General features: G+C 58.1%; 1 protein-coding gene across 2 annotated transcripts in view; it reads right to left on the minus strand.

Annotated features, from left to right (window-relative positions):
- LOC140410295 (uncharacterized) overlaps window positions 1-15981 on the minus strand; it is a 176055-nt gene that overhangs the window by 115314 nt on the left and 44760 nt on the right. For both annotated transcript variants that reach the window (XM_072498274.1, XM_072498273.1), the window contains exons 4-7: window positions 15654-15705; window positions 14581-14691; window positions 9367-9444; window positions 2424-2480 (exon numbers count right to left, since the gene is read on the minus strand). In XM_072498274.1, coding sequence (XP_072354375.1) covers window positions 2424-2480; window positions 9367-9444; window positions 14581-14691; window positions 15654-15705 — 298 coding nt within the window. The remainder of the gene's footprint in view (window positions 1-2423; window positions 2481-9366; window positions 9445-14580; window positions 14692-15653; window positions 15706-15981) is intronic.

A 15981-nucleotide genomic window follows, 5' to 3' on the forward strand; every position in this document is an offset into this window, starting at 1 on the left:
CACTCTGCATCCCCACTCCAGCGTACACACTGCATCTCTGTAACCCATCTCCAGCAGACACACTGCATCTCTGTATCCCATCTGCAGCGTACACACTGCATCTCTGTATCCCCTCTCCAGCGTACACACTGCATCTCGGTATCCTCTCTCTCCAGCGTACACATTGCATCTCCTCTCCACTGTACACCCTGCATCTGTATCCCCTCTCCAGCGGACACTGCATCTCTGTATCTCGTCTCCAGTGTACACACTGCATGTGTCCTCTCTCCAGCGTACACACTTCATCTCTGTACCCCATCTCCAGCGTACACACTGCATCTCTGTATCCCATCTCCAGCGTACACACTGCATCTCTGCATCCCATCTCTAGCGTACACACTGCATCTCTACATGCCCTCTCCAGCGTACACACTGCATCTCTGTATCCCATCACCAGCGTACACACTGCATCTTTGCATCCCATCTCCAGCATACACACTGCATCTCTCATCCCATCTCCAGCGTACACTCTGAATCCCCTCTCCAGCGTACACACTGCATCTCTGTATCCCCTCTCCAGAGTACACACCAACTCTGTATCCCATCTCCAGCTTACACACTGCATCTCTGTATCCCCTCTGCAGCGTACACACTGCATCTCTGTATCCCATCTCCAGCGTACACACTGCATTTCTGTATCCCCTCTCCAGCGTACACACTGCATCTCTGCATCCCATCTCGAGCGTACACACTGCATCTCTGTATCCCATCTCCAGCGTACACACTGCAACTCTGCATCCCATCTCCAGCATACACACTGCATCTCTGTATCCCATCTTCAGCGTACACACTGCATCTCTGCATCCCATCTCCAGGGTACACACTGCATCTCTGCATCCCCTCTCCAGCGTACACACTTCATCTCTGTACCCCATCTCCAGCGTACACACTGCATCTCTGTATCCCATCTCCAGCGTACACACTGCATCTCTGCATCCCCTCTCTCCAGCGTGTACACTGCATCTCTGTATCCCCTCTCTCCAGCGTACACACTGCAACTCTGTATCCGGTCTCTCCAGCGTGTACACTTCATCTCTGTATCCACTCTCTCCAGCATACAAGCTGCACCTCTGCATCCCCTCTCCAGTGTACACAGTACATCTCTGTATCCCCTCTCCAGCATACACACTGCATCTGTATATCTCCTCTCCAGCGTACACACTGCATCTCTGTATCCCCTCTCTCCAGCGTACAAACTATATCTCTGTATCCCATCTCTCCAGCTTACACACTGCATCTCTGTATCCCCTCTCCAGCTTACACACTGCATCTCTGTATCCCATCTCCAGAGTACACACTGCATCTCAGCATCCCATCTCCAGCGTACACTGCATCTCTCCATCCCCTCTCCAGCGTACACACTGCATCCCCTCTCTCCAGCGTACACCCTGCATCTCTGTATCCTCTCTCCAGCGTACACACTGCATCTCCTCTCCAGCGTACACCCTTCATCTCTGCATCCCCTCTCCAGCGTACACACTGCAACTCTGTATCCCCTCTCCAGCATACACACTGTATCTGTATCCCCTCTCCAGCGTACACACTGCATCTCTGTATTCCCTCTCCAGCGTACACCCTGCATCTCTGTATCCTCTCGTGTACACTGCATCTCTGCATCCCTCCTAGAGCGTACACACTGCATCTCTGTATCCCATCTCCAGCGTACACACTGCATCTCTGTATCCCATCTCCAGCGTACACACTGCATCTCGGTATCCCATCTTCAGCGTACACACTGCATCTCTGCATCCCATTTCCAGCGTACACACTGCATCTCTGCATCCCATCTCCAGCGTACACACTGCATCTCTGTACCCTATCTCCAGCGTACACACTGCATCTCTGTATCCCATCTCCAGCGTACACACTGCATCTCTGTATCCCATCTCCAGCGTACACACTGCATCTCTGTATCCCCTCTGCAGCGTACACACTGCATCTCTGTATCCCCTCTGCAGCGTACACACTGCATCTCTGTATCCCCTCTCTCCAGCGTACACACTGCATTTCTGTATCCCCTCTCCAGCGTACACACTGCATCTCTGTATCCCCTCTCTCCAGCGTGTACACTGCATCTCTGTATCCCCCCTCTCCAGCATACACAATGCATCTCTCTATCCCCCCTCTCCAGCGTACACACTGCATCTCTGTATCTCCTCTCCAGCGTACACACTGCATCTCTGTATCCCCTCTCTCCAGCTTACACACTGCATCTCTGTATCCCCTCTCTCTCCAACATCTGTATCCCCTCTTTCCGCAGTGTACACACATTTTGTCTATCCCCGTCGCTCCCCAGTGTAAACCCCCCCCGGTGTACACCGTCTCTGTATCGCCCTTCTGTATATTGTGTCTCTATATTGCTCCTGACCAATGCTTGGACTCACCGAATTTTCTTCGGCTGTTCGCTTGGATCTCTCTTCACTCGTCGTTTCTGAGCTTTCCTGCAAGGAGAATATAAACCACTTACGTCAAAGTCAACAAATAGAAAATTATTCAACAGCAACCCATTGGCCCAGACAGGTCGGAGGGCAGGCACAACCAAGAACCGTGGCACGGGGAAGGTGGAAGATTGATGGGTTGCCAGCGATTCTCTGTGTAGCTCTGCATTAACTGCACTAGGACCGCCTGAGACTCGGAAAATGAATATGAATGCACACTAGTGGGAAACACAAAGGCAGCGTGTAAAAGCTTACAAACGAGTGGGCCATTCAGCCCCTCGAGCCTGCTCTGCCAGTCAATAAGATCATGGCTGACCTGATAGCCACCCCAAATCTGCATCCTAACAACCCCCCGATAACCTTTAACCCATTGTTAATCAAGAATCTCCGCACTTCAAAGACTCTGTTTCCACTGTCTTTGAGGAAGAGAGTTCCAGAGACTCACGACCCTCAGAAAACATTTCGCCTCACCTCCAGTTTAAATTGAAGATTCCTTCTTTTTAAACAGTGACTGCTAGGATCTAGATTCTCCCACCAGAGGAAACATCCTCTCCACATCCCCCCCCTGTCAATACCCCTCAGGCTCGTAAAGGTTTCAATCAAGTCGCCTCTTACTCTTCTAGACTCCAGTGGATACAAACCAACCTTTCTTCGACAACCCGCCCAATCCAGTATTAGTCTAGCAAACCTTCTCCGAACAGCTTCGAACATATTTACATTCTTACTGAAATAAGGTGACCAATATTGTGCACAGTACTCCAGATGTGGTCTCACTATAATTGAAGCATAACCTCCCTCCTTTTACATTCAATTCCCCGCAGATCCTTCAGGTATGGAAGGAGGAAAGATTGGCAAGAACAAATGCTGGTCCATTACGGGCAGAGACAGGAGCATTAATAATGGAGAAACAGGGAAATGGCGGAGAAACTAAACAATGACCATCTTCGGTGAGGACGACACAGAAAACCTCTCGGAGTCACAAGGGAACCAAGAGACTCGGAAATGAGGGACTGAAAGAAATTGGTATTAATAAAGTACTAGAAAAAATAATTAGATGAACAAAATCTGAGACTTGATCAGCTACACACCTTTGTGAAGGAGACTATCGATTATTAAGATGCTTTTGATGGCAATCTTTCAAAATTCTATAGATTGTGAAAGGCCATAAGAAATAGGAACAGGAGTAGGCCATTCAGCCTTTCACACTGGCTCCAGCATTTAATTGAATAACGGCTACAAGGCAAAGCAGAGTATAATCTCTATCAACAGAGCACCCCTTCCGAATGAACTCAATGCGTTCGATGCTCATTTCAAGCAAGAAGCCATAAACTATTGTCAACTGCCCCAACAGCATGGGACACACCCATACCCAACGTCACAGCCTCAGAAGTCAGATCGGCCTTCTTGAAAGTGAACCCAAAAGAAAGTAAATAGACATGACGGAATCCCTCGTCGTGCACTCAGATCCTGCGCAGGCCAACTGGGGGGGGCGGGGGGGGGGGGGGGGGGGGGGCGGGGGGGGAGTGGGGTGTTCACAGACATCTTTAACCTGTCCCTACTCCATTCCAAGGTTCTCACCTGCTTCAAGAACACGACTATCATACCAGTGCCAAAGAAGAACCAGGCAACATGCCTCAAGCCCGGTGGCTTTGACATCTTTCATTATGAAGTGCTTCGAGAGGTCGGTTTTGAGACAGATCAACTCCATACTCCCAGAATGCCTTGATCCACTGCAATTCGAATACCGCCACAACTGGTCCACAGCCGACGCCATCTCCCTGGCCCTACACTCATCCCTGGAGCATCTCGACAACAAGAACGCCTACGTCAGACTCTTATCCACCTTCAACACATAATCCCAGCCAAGTTTATACCCAAACTCCAAAACCTAGGACTTGACTCCTCCCCCTGCAATTGGATCCTCGATTTCCTGACCTATAGGTCACAATCAGAAAGGATAAACGACCCTAACCCTAACCTCCTCCACGATAGTCTCTATACCGGGGCCCCACACACGACTGTGTGGCAAAATTCAGCTCCAACTCCATCTACAAGTTTGCTGATGACAAGACCATAGTGGGTCGGATCTCAAACAACAATGAGTCAGAGTACAGGAGGAAGATGGGGAACCTAGTGGCGTGGTGAAACTACAACAATTCCTCCCTCAATATCAGCAAAACTACGTAGGTGGTCACTGGCTTCAGGAAGCAAAGTGCCGTACACATCAATGGTGCCGAGGTGGAGATGGCGGACAGCTTCAAATTCCTAGGCGTACACATCACCAACCACCTGTCCTGGTCCAGCCACGTCGACGCTACAACCAAGAAACAAATCAGGAAATGAAGGAAATTTGGCAAGTCCACATTGACTCTTACCAACTTTTACAGGTGCACTATAGGAAGCATTCTATCTGGCTGCATCACAGCCTGATATGGCGACTGCGTGGCCCAAGACCATAAGAAACTACAGAGTAGTGAACACAGCCCAGTCCATCACATGAGTCCGCCTCCCATCCATTGACTGTCTACACCACTCTTTCAGAGAAGAGATTCTTCCTCAAATCCGTCTTAAATGAGCTCCCCCTTATTCTTCGACTATGCCCTCTGGCCGTATACTCTCCCCTCTCCCATGACTGGAAACATCCTCCCAATATTTAACTGGAATATTTAATTATTCCCCGTCTAACTCCCTAAGAATCTGATATGTTTCAATCATATCACCTCTCATTCTTCTGAACTCCAAGGCGTGCAGACCCGACCAGTTTAACCCTTCCTCATATGGCAGTTCTTCCATATCCAGGATCATCCCAATAAACCTCCTCCGTACTCCGATCTTTCCTGAAATAAGGGGACCAAAACTGGACACAGTATTTTAAATGTGGCCTCTCATTGACCTTGGTTTCTGCAGGCTGGGAAGTAGCAAATGTGAATCCCATGATTTGAGGATAGGAGAGAGGAAAATAGGGAACTGCAGACCTCTTAGTTTGATGTCAGTGGTCAGAAAAATGCTAGAATCTACCATAAAAGAGATAACTGGACACTTGGAAAATAAGGCCATAGTTGGAGAGTGTCAACATGAATTTCGGTAAGGGAAATCCTATCTGACAAACGCTGTTGAGAGTGTTTTTCAGGGTGTTAGATAAAGGAGAAGCAGGGGATGTGCTGGTATTTGAATCTAAGCTTTTTGATGCCCCACACAGGTTTGTGAACAAAATTAGATCAGATGGAATTGAATGGGGGCAGAGGGGGTAACATGCTGGGATGGATTGAGAAGTGGGAGAAAACAAAAGGATAACAGAGTATTTTCAGATTGGCAGGCTGTGACTGCTGAGGTACTGCAGGCCCCAGCTATCCAAAATCCATTTCAATGATTTGGATGTGGGAACCAAATTTGATTGGATTTGTTTATTGTCACGTGTACCGAGGGACAGTGAAAAGTATTTTTCTGCGAGCAGCTCAACAGATCATTAAGTACATGAGAAGAAAAGGGAATAAAAGAAAATACATAATAGGGGAACACAACATAAACAATGTAACTACATAAGCACTGGCATCGGATGAAGCATACAGGGTGTAGTGTTAATGAAATCAGTCTATAAGAGGGTCATTTAGGAGTCTGGTGACAGTGGGGAAGAAGCTGTTTTTGAGTCTGTTCGTGCGTGTTCTCAGACTTCTGTATCTCCTGCCCGATGGAAGAAGTTGGAAGAGTGAGTAAGCTGGGTGGGAGGGATCTTTGATTATACTGCCCGCTTTCCCCAGGCAGCGGGAGGTGTAGATGGAGTCAGTGGATGGGAGGCAGATTTGTGTGATGGACTGGGCGGTGTTGACGACTCTCTGAAGTTTCTTGCGGTTTTGGGCCGAGCAGTTGCCATGCCAGGCTGTGATGCAGCCCGATAGGATGCTTTCTATGGTGCATCTGTAAAAGTTGGTAAGGGTTAATGTGGACATGCCAAATTTCCTTAGTTTCCTGAGGAAGTATAGGCGCTGTTGTGCTTTCTTGGTGGTAACGTCGACGTGGGTGGACCAGGACAGATTTTTGGAGATGTGCACCCCTAGGAATTTTAAACTGCTAACCATCTCCACATCGGCCCCGTTGATGCTGACAGGGGTGTGTACAGTACTTTGCTTCCTGAAGTCAATTACCAAATGCAACATTCCCAATAAAAGCAGAATACTGCGGATGTCGGAAATCTGAAATAAAAACAGAAAATGTTGGGGGAAAAAACTCAACAGGTCTGGCAGCCTCTGTGGAGGGAGAAACAGAGTTGGCATTTCAGATTGAAATGGTCCTTCACCAGAACTGAAGGCAGGTAGAAATGTGCAGAATTATACAGTTTGAAAGGGGGCAGAGGAGGTGCGGCAGAATAGAAGACACGGGATAGGCCGGGGCAAAGGAGACTTTGACAAATTTGTCATGGACACAAGACAAAGGGGAGTGTTAATGGTGCCATTAAGGGATGAAGATTGTTAATGGTGGCAAATGGTGAGGTGGCAATACCGAATATTTCCAAATTTGCTGATGACACAATGCGGTATTAAGTCGAAGAGGAGAAGGATGCAAGGAGGCATCAAGGGGGTTTGCACAGGACAAGCAAATGGGCAGGCAAGAACATGGCAAAAGGAATATAATGTGAATAAGTGTGAAGTTATCCACTTTGGTGGCAAAAAAAGGCAGAGTATTCCTTAAATGGTGAGAGATTGGGAAGTGTTCATGTCCAGAGAGTGTACTTGTTCATGAGTCACTATAAGCTAAAATGCGGGTGCAACAAGCGGTTAGGAAGGTAAGTGGTACGTTGGTTTTCATCACAAGGTTATTTGAGTACACGAGTTAAAGATGTCTTGCTGCAACTGTATAAAGACTGCGGTATTGCGTATAGTTTTGGTCTGCTTAACTAAGGAAGGATAGACTTGTGTCATGTGAGAGTACCTTTAAGACATGGATGTTTAAGCAATGTACCTTTAAGAAAACAGTGATGTCAGAGAGTGGGTGGAGCTGAGGTTAGGTCAGCCATTTTGTGGTTTGGAGGAAAAGAGCTGGGTCTGTGCTTGTGTTTTGCAGTGAGCTGGATCTCTGCCATGAATGACTATCTCTGGATCATTTGGGTGATTTAAACTCATAATAGTGAAGCCTTTAACCTGGTGTGATTCTGTTTAAAGGCGTTAAATCTCTTGGAAGTTTGAAGGAACATTTTAAGGAATTATTTACTGTTGCAATATTTTCTGAGTTGTCTTTGAAGTAAGGGGTGTTAAGAGATCCAATGTTTATTTAAGATGTTAAGTTGAGTTCATGGAATAAACAGTGTTTTGTGTTTAAAAACCCACGTGTCCATAATTGTAATCCCACACCTAGGGAACAAGCCGTGTGCTAGGAAAAGCAACAAATCCATTAAAGGGAGAGGTTGGTTGAACTCCATGATACATTTTGGGGTTCTCAAAACGGCTCGCCCATAACACGTGCCACAGCTGGAATGCAACCGAGGTTCAGCAGACTGATCCTTGGGACGGTCTCATGAGGAGAGCTGGAAGAAACTGGGCCTGTATTCTCTAGAGTTGCGATGAATGAGAAGTGACCTCATTGAAACGTACAACATTCTGACAAGCCGCGACAGGGGGTTGTGGATTGGATGTTTTCCCCAGGGTGGTGAGATATGACATTAACAGCGTTACCAAGCAGCACTTACAGACGCTCAGTTGAGTTCTGCCAGGGTCACTTAACTTTGTCCTCATTCCAGCCTTGATCCAAAGAGCTAAACTCCTCAGATACTGAACCAATCCATGTCCAAATGCAGCGAGATCTGAACTGTATCGAGGCTTAGGCAGACAAGTGGCAAGTAACATTTGCGCGACGGCAATGACCATCTACAACAAGAGAGGATCGAATCCATCACCCCTTGAAATTCAATAGCATTACCATCACTGAATTCTCCACTGTCAACAGCTTACCATTGACCAGAAACTGAACTGGACTAGCCATATAAATACTGTGGCAACCAGAGTAGATCACAGACTAGGAATCTTGTGGTGAGTAACTCACCTACTGACTTCCCAAAGCCTGTTCACCATCTACAAGGCATAAGTCAGGAGTGTGATGGAATACTCTCCATTTGCCTCACTAAAGAAGCTCGACCCCATCCAGGACAAAACAGCCCATTTGATTACTGCCCCTTCCGCAAACATTCAAACCCTCCATCACCGACACACAATCAGTCTTGTGTACCATCTGCAAGAAGATACACTGTAGTAACTTACCAAGGTTCCTTCGACAACACCTTCCAATCCCATGACCACTCCATCTAGAAGGACAAGAGCAGCAGATACCTGGGACCCCCACCACGTGCCGTTTCCCCTCCAAGTCACTCACCACCCTGACTTGGAAATATATCGCCATTCCTTCACGGTCGCTGGGTCAAAATCCTGAACTGCCCCAACAGCACCACTGGAACTGCAGCGGTTCAAGGTGGTGGCAGCTTACCACCACCTGCAGAGGGGCAACTAGTGATGGGCAATAAATGCTGGTCTGGCCAGCGACCCCCACATTCCGTAAACAAAAAATCAGCCACAGGATAGGGAGCAGACTATTGAAGACTGAGCTGACGAGGAATGTCTTCCGTGAGTGGTGACCAGGTGGAAATTCCTAGCCTAGAGAGTTGTGGAAGCTTAATTATTGAGCATGTTCAAAACAGAAATCGCTAGGATTTCTGGAGACATCAAAGGCACGTGGAGACAGTGGAGAAATGGTGCAGAGGTGGACGATCAACCACTACCGGTTTAAAATGCAGTGCAAGATCATTGTGCTGATCAGCCTACTCCTGCTCCGATGTTCCCAGACTGACTGCCCAGATACTATTCTAGATGAACCAAGGGAGGGGTAGAATTGGGGGTATCACTACCTGTTTATTACTTCCTCCGGGATCTTCTTCACACTGTTCCGGCGAGGTCTTCCCTTCCTTTTCTCTCGGTCTGAGCCACTAGACAATAGAAATCAACACATATCCAGCTCCACACTATCCAGACACAGTCCGATTGCCAGAAACTTAAACAGGTCAATGTGGAACAAACAATCTGAAGTGGAGCAGCGCGGGCAGGTGGCGGAGGGGGGCGGGAGCAGGGCGGGGGGCGGGAGCAGCGTGGGCAGGCGGCGGGGGGGGGGGGGGGGCGGGAGCAGCGCGGGCAGGCGGCGGGGGGGGCGGGAGCAGCGCGGGCAGGCGGCGGGGGGGGGGGCGGGAGCAGCGCGGGCAGGCGGCGGGGGGGCGGAAGCAGTGCGGGCAGGGCGGGAGCAGCGTGGGCAGGCGGCGGGGGGGGGGCGGAGCAGCGCGGGCAGGCGGCGGGGGGGGGCGGAGCAGCGCTGGCAGGCGGCGGGGGGGGCCGGAGCAGCGCTGGCAGGCGGCGGGGGGGGCCGGAGCAGCGCTGGCAGGCGGCGGGGGGGGGGGGCCGGAGCAGCCGGGCAGGCGGTGGGGGGGGGGGCCGGAGCAGCGCTGGCAGGCGGCGGGGGGGGGGGCCGGAGCAGCGCTGGCAGGCGGCGGGGGGGGGGGCCGGAGCAGCGCTGGCAGGCGGCGGGGGGGGGGGCCGGAGCAGCGCTGGCAGGCGGCGGGGGGGGGGCCGGAGCAGCGCTGGCAGGCGGCGGGGGGGGCCGGAGCAGCGCTGGCAGGCGGCGGGGGGGGGGGCCGGAGCAGCGCTGGCAGGCGGCGGGGGGGGGGCCGGAGCAGCGCTGGCAGGCGGCGGGGGGGGGGCGGAGCAGCGCGGGCAGGCGGCGGGGGGGAGGGAGCAGCGCGGGCAGGCGACGGGGGGGGGGGGGGGCGGGCGGGAGAAGCGCGGGCAGGCGGCGGGGGGGGCGGGAGCAGCGCGGGCAGGCGGCAGGGGGGGCGGGAGCAGCGCGGGCAGTCGGCGGGCGGGCGGGAGCAGCGTGGGCAGGGGGGGGCGGGAGCAGCGCGGGCAGGGGGCGAGGGGGCGGGAGCAGCGCGGGCAGGCGGCGAGGGGTCGGGAGCAGCGCGGGCAGGCGGCGAGGGGGGCGGGAGCAGCGCGGGCAGGCGGCGAGGGGGGCGGGAGCAGCGCGGGCAGGCGGCGAGGGGGGCGGGAGCAGCGCGGGCAGGCGGCGAGGGGGGCGGGAGCAGCGCGGGCAGGCGGCGAGGGGGGCGGGAGCAGCGCGGGCAGGCGGCGAGGGGGGCGGGAGCAGCGCGGGCAGGCGGCGAGGGGGGCGGGAGCAGCGCGGGCAGGCGGCGAGGGGGGCGGGAGCAGCGCGGGCAGGCGGCGAGGGGGGCGGGAGCAGCGCGGGCAGGCGGCGAGGGGGGCGGGAGCAGCGCGGGCAGGCGGCGAGGGGGGCGGGAGCAGCGCGGGCAGGCGGCGAGGGGGGCGGGAGCAGCGCGGGCAGGCGGCGAGGGGGCCGGGAGCAGCGCGGGCAGGCGGCGAGGGGGCCGGGAGCAGCGCGGGCAGGCGGCGAGGGGGCCGGGAGCAGCGCGGGCAGGCGGCGAGGGGGGCGGGAGCAGCGCGGGCAGGCGGCGAGGGGGGCGGGAGCAGCGCGGGCAGGCGGCGAGGGGGGCCGGGAGCAGCGCGGGCAGGCGGCGAGGGGGCCGGGAGCAGCGCGGGCAGGCGGCGAGGGGGGGCGGGAGCAGCGCGGGCAGGCGGCGAGGGGGGCGGGAGCAGCGCGGGCAGGCGGCGAGGGGGGGCGGGAGCAGCGCGGGCAGGCGGCGAGGGGGGCGGGAGCAGCGCGGGCAGGCGGCGAGGGGGGCGGGAGCAGCGCGGGCAGGCGGCGAGGGGGGCGGGAGCAGCGCGGGCAGGCGGCGAGGGGGGCGGGAGCAGCGCGGGCAGGCGGCGAGGGGGGCGGGAGCAGCGCGGGCAGGCGGCGAGGGGGGCGGGAGCAGCGCGGGCAGGCGGCGAGGGGGGCGGGAGCAGCGCGGGCAGGCGGCGAGGGGGGCGGGAGCAGCGCGGGCAGGCGGCGAGGGGGGCGGGAGCAGCGCGGGCAGGCGGCGAGGGGGGCGGGAGCAGCGCGGGCAGGCGGCGAGGGGGGCGGGAGCAGCGCGGGCAGGCGGCGAGGGGGGCGGGAGCAGCGCGGGCAGGCGGCGAGGGGGGCGGGAGCAGCGCGGGCAGGCGGCGAGGGGGGCGGGAGCAGCGCGGGCAGGCGGCGAGGGGGGCGGGAGCAGCGCGGGCAGGCGGCGAGGGGGGCGGGAGCAGCGCGGGCAGGCGGCGAGGGGGGCGGGAGCAGCGCAGGCAGGCGGCGAGGGGGGCGGGAGCAGCGCGGGCAGGCGGCGAGGGGGGCGGGAGCAGCGCGGGCAGGCGGCGAGGGGGGCGGGAGCAGCGCGGGCAGGCGGCGAGGGGGGCGGGAGCAGCGCGGGCAGGCGGCGAGGGGGGCGGGAGCAGCGCGGGCAGGCGGCGAGGGGGGCGGGAGCAGCGCGGGCAGGCGGCGAGGGGGGCGGGAGCAGCGCGGGCAGGCGGCGAGGGGGGCGGGAGCAGCGCGGGCAGGCGGCGAGGGGGGCGGGAGCAGCGCGGGCAGGCGGCGAGGGGGGCGGGAGCAGCGCGGGCAGGCGGCGAGGGGGGCGGGAGCAGCGCGGGCAGGCGGCGAGGGGGGCGGGAGCAGCGCGGGCAGGCGGCGAGGGGGGCGGGAGCAGCGCGGGCAGGCGGCGAGGGGGGCGGGAGCAGCGCGGGCAGGCGGCGAGGGGGGCGGGAGCAGCGCGGGCAGGCGGCGAGGGGGGCGGGAGCAGCGCGGGCAGGCGGCGAGGGGGGCGGGAGCAGCGCGGGCAGGCGGCGAGGGGGGCGGGAGCAGCGCGGGCAGGCGGCGAGGGGGGCGGGAGCAGCGCGGGCAGGCGGCGAGGGGGGCGGGAGCAGCGCGGGCAGGCGGCGAGGGGGGCGGGAGCAGCGCGGGCAGGCGGCGAGGGGGGCGGGAGCAGCGCGGGCAGGCGGCGAGGGGGGCGGGAGCAGCGCGGGCAGGCGGCGAGGGGGGCGGGAGCAGCGCGGGCAGGCGGCGAGGGGGGCGGGAGCAGCGCGGGCAGGCGGCGAGGGGGGCGGGAGCAGCGCGGGCAGGCGGCGAGGGGGGCGGGAGCAGCGCGGGCAGGCGGCGAGGGGGGCGGGAGCAGCGCGGGCAGGCGGCGAGGGGGCGGGAGCAGCGCGGGCAGGCGGCGAGGGGGGCGGGAGCAGCGCGGGCAGGCGGCGAGGGGGGCGGGAGCAGCGCGGGCAGGCGGCGAGGGGGGCGGGAGCAGCGCGGGCAGGCGGCGAGGGGGGCGGGAGCAGCGCGGGCAGGCGGCCGGGAGCAGCGCGGGCAGGCGGCGAGGGGGGCGGGAGCAGCGCGGGCAGGCGGCGAGGGGGGCGGGAGCAGCGCGGGCAGGCGGCGAGGGGGGCGGGAGCAGCGCGGGCAGGCGGCGAGGGGGGCGGGAGCAGCGCGGGCAGGCGGCGAGGGGGGCGGGAGCAGCGCGGGCAGGCGGCGAGGGGGGCGGGAGCAGCGCGGGCAGGCGGCGAGGGGGGCGGGAGCAGCGCGGGCAGGCGGCGAGGGGGGCGGGAGCAGCGCGGGCAGGCGGCGAGGGGGGCGGGAGCAGCGCGGGCAGGCGGCGAGGGGGGCGGGAGCAGCGCGGGCAGGCGGCGAGGGGGGCGGGAGCAGCGCGGGCAGGCGGCGAGGGGGGCGGGAGCAGCGCGGGCAGGCGGCGAGGGGGGCGGGAGCAGCGCGGGCAGGCGGCGAGGGGGGCGGGAGCAGCGCGGGCAGGCGGCGAGGGGGGCGGGGAGCAGCGCGGGCAGGCGGCGAGGGGGGCGGGAGCAGCGCGGGCAGGCGGCGAGGGGGGCGGGAGCAGCGCGGGCAGGCGGCGAGGGGGGGCGGGAGCAGCGCGGGCAGGCGGCCGGGAGCAGCGCGGGCAGGCGGCGAGGGGGGCGGGAGCAGAGCAGGCAGGCGGCGAGGGGGGGCGGGTGCAGAGCAGGCAGGCGGCGAGGGGGCGGGTGCAGCGCAGGCAGTCGGAGAGGGGTCTGGAGAAACACGGATGTGCAGGAGGGGCCGGGAACTGCGTGAATGTACGGGGAGGGTTCTGCAACAGTATGGGCATACGGGAAGTGTTAAGGAACAGTATGTGCACAAGGCGAGGGTTCGGGAACAGTATGTGCACAAGGCGAGGGTTCGGGAACAGTATGGGCACACGGGGAGGGTTCGGGAACAGTATGGGCACACGGGGAGGGTTCGGGAACAGTATGGGCACACGGGAAGGGTTCGGGAACAGTGTGTGCACACGGGGAGGGTTAAGGAACAGTATGGGCACACGGGAAGGGTTCTGGAACAGTATGGGCACACAGGAAGGGTTAGGGAACAGTATGTGCACACGGGGAGGGTTAAGGAACAGTATGGGCACACGGGAAGGGTTAAAGAACAGTATGGGCAAGCTGGAAGGGTTCTGGAACAGTATGGGCACACAGGAAGGGTTAAGGAACAGTATGTGCACACGGGAAGGGTTAAGGAACAGTATGGGCAAGCTGGAAGGGTTCTGGAACAGTATGGGCACACAGGAAGGGTTAAAGAACACTATGGGCATATGGGGAGGGTTCTGGAAAAGTATGGGCACACAGGGAGGGTTCTGGAAAAGTACGTGCACATGGGGAGGGTTCGGGAACAGTATGGGCACAAGGGGAGGGTTCAGGCACAGTATGTGCACACGGGGAGGGTTCTGGAACAGTATGGGCACACGGGGAGGGTTCTGGAACAGTATGTGCACACGGGAAGTGTTAAGGAACAGTATGGGCACACAAGGAGGGTTCTGGAACAATATGTGCACAAGGGGAGGGTTCAGGAACTGTATGGGCACACAGGGAGGGTTCGAGGACAGCACGGACTCGCGGTGAAGGTTCGGGAACAGCACGGCCGTGCTGTGAGGGTTCAGTAATACCGCGGATACACAAAGGTATCTGGAACTGTCTAGATACACAGGCCGGTGTTGGGAACAGCGCAGATACAATGGGAGGAGGTGGGAACAGCGCGGACCCACAGAGTGTGTTCAGGAACAGTGTGGATATGCACAGGGAGGGTTCGGGGAAGGTCAATGGCTGGGCACAAGGAGCAAAGTCCTGAGCAAAGTGTCTCGACACATGGCGAGCGCTTGGGAATCAAAGAACCCCGGACGCATAAACCTTCGGGAACCTACCTTTCTGACGAGGGGATATAGTTTTCATCCTTGGGATCGTCAAAAAATTGATATTCATCATCAGAGTCCGCCTCCGTTAACTCCTCCTCATCCTCGTCACAATCCTCGTCACTGTGAGGAACAGGAAGCGAGGGACAAGCTGTTCCAGTAGTTACAACAAAGGCAGCTACCCGGCGATGTGGAAAATTGTCCGGCTGCACAGTGCCCACACTTGTACGAGCAGATTTTAATTTGATTTCTGTAACATTCTTCTGTGCGTTATGCTCTTATGGTTAGTTGCCCTCTCAGGGGTTGCCACTATTAATTTCTTCATTTGACCCTACGCCCATTTGTCCCTTGTTGTTTATTTGTTTTACTAAAAATATTATAGCGTGTCCCCCAAAAAGGAGCAAGGTCGTTGGACAATACCCATCCTGTCAGTGAGCACGAGAGAAGGGATTGGTGGCGGAGTGAAAAGGCTGCGCTACGACAGCAAAATGCTCAGAGTGGGTGTTTGATGGAAGGAGTGGAGGGGAGGGGAGTGGCGAGGGTGCGTTTGAGGGAACACCGATAGTTAAGGCGGTGTGACTGACAAGAGCGAGGAGGAGCGGGATACGATTCTGGGGACGCTTACGGTGTGGTTAAGCTGCTTTTTATTTAAAACTATATGGCCAACTCATGAAGCATCTCTCTCCAAAGTGTTTCAGTGGGACACAGGTTGGCGTGAGACATAACAGAGAATTGTGGGGCTGCCGGGGGTGGGGATGGTGATAGCTCGCGTTGGGGGGGGGGGGGGGGGGGGGGGAAATGACGACACGGGGAGGCGGTCGAGGAAAGTCAGGGGGGGGGGGGGGTGGTGGGAGTACAGACAGGGCGATGTGTTCCAAGGAGGATGTGTTCTTGGGGAGAGTGGCATTCCGGGGGATGGAGGGCAGGGTGAGGCATTCAATGGCGTTTTTTGGAGGAGGGGGGGGATATTGGGAGTGTTTCTGTGGACCTCTGGCTCGTTATCTGTGCTGGGCCTCGCGAAGAAGGGAGCATTATCCCAGAAACAACGCACCTGAACATAACACGGGAAGATCTTGAGATCTCACCTCGTCAACGTGAGCTCAGTCTCTGCAACTTGTGCCTCTGACTCCTGGGAACCTGTAACAGAGAAAGGCAGACATTGCAGGGAGCAAACTCTAAAACACTGCCGTCCCCGTCACTGAGACAAAGCACCAGTCTGTAACACAACACACCCAGTCTTTACGAATTGTATAACACACATACACATACAACTACCATTCATTCACGGTCTGATCAGTTAGGAGGAGGTCTTTCACCCCCTGGAGCCCCCCCAATCGCGGCCGCAGGGAGAAACGTCCTTTCAGCATTCACCATGTCAAGACCCAGGAGGACCTTATTTATTTCAATAAGATC

The sequence above is a fragment of the Scyliorhinus torazame genome, chromosome 4, assembly GCF_047496885.1.
Source record: "Scyliorhinus torazame isolate Kashiwa2021f chromosome 4, sScyTor2.1, whole genome shotgun sequence".
Taxonomy (NCBI): Eukaryota; Metazoa; Chordata; class Chondrichthyes; order Carcharhiniformes; family Scyliorhinidae; genus Scyliorhinus; species Scyliorhinus torazame.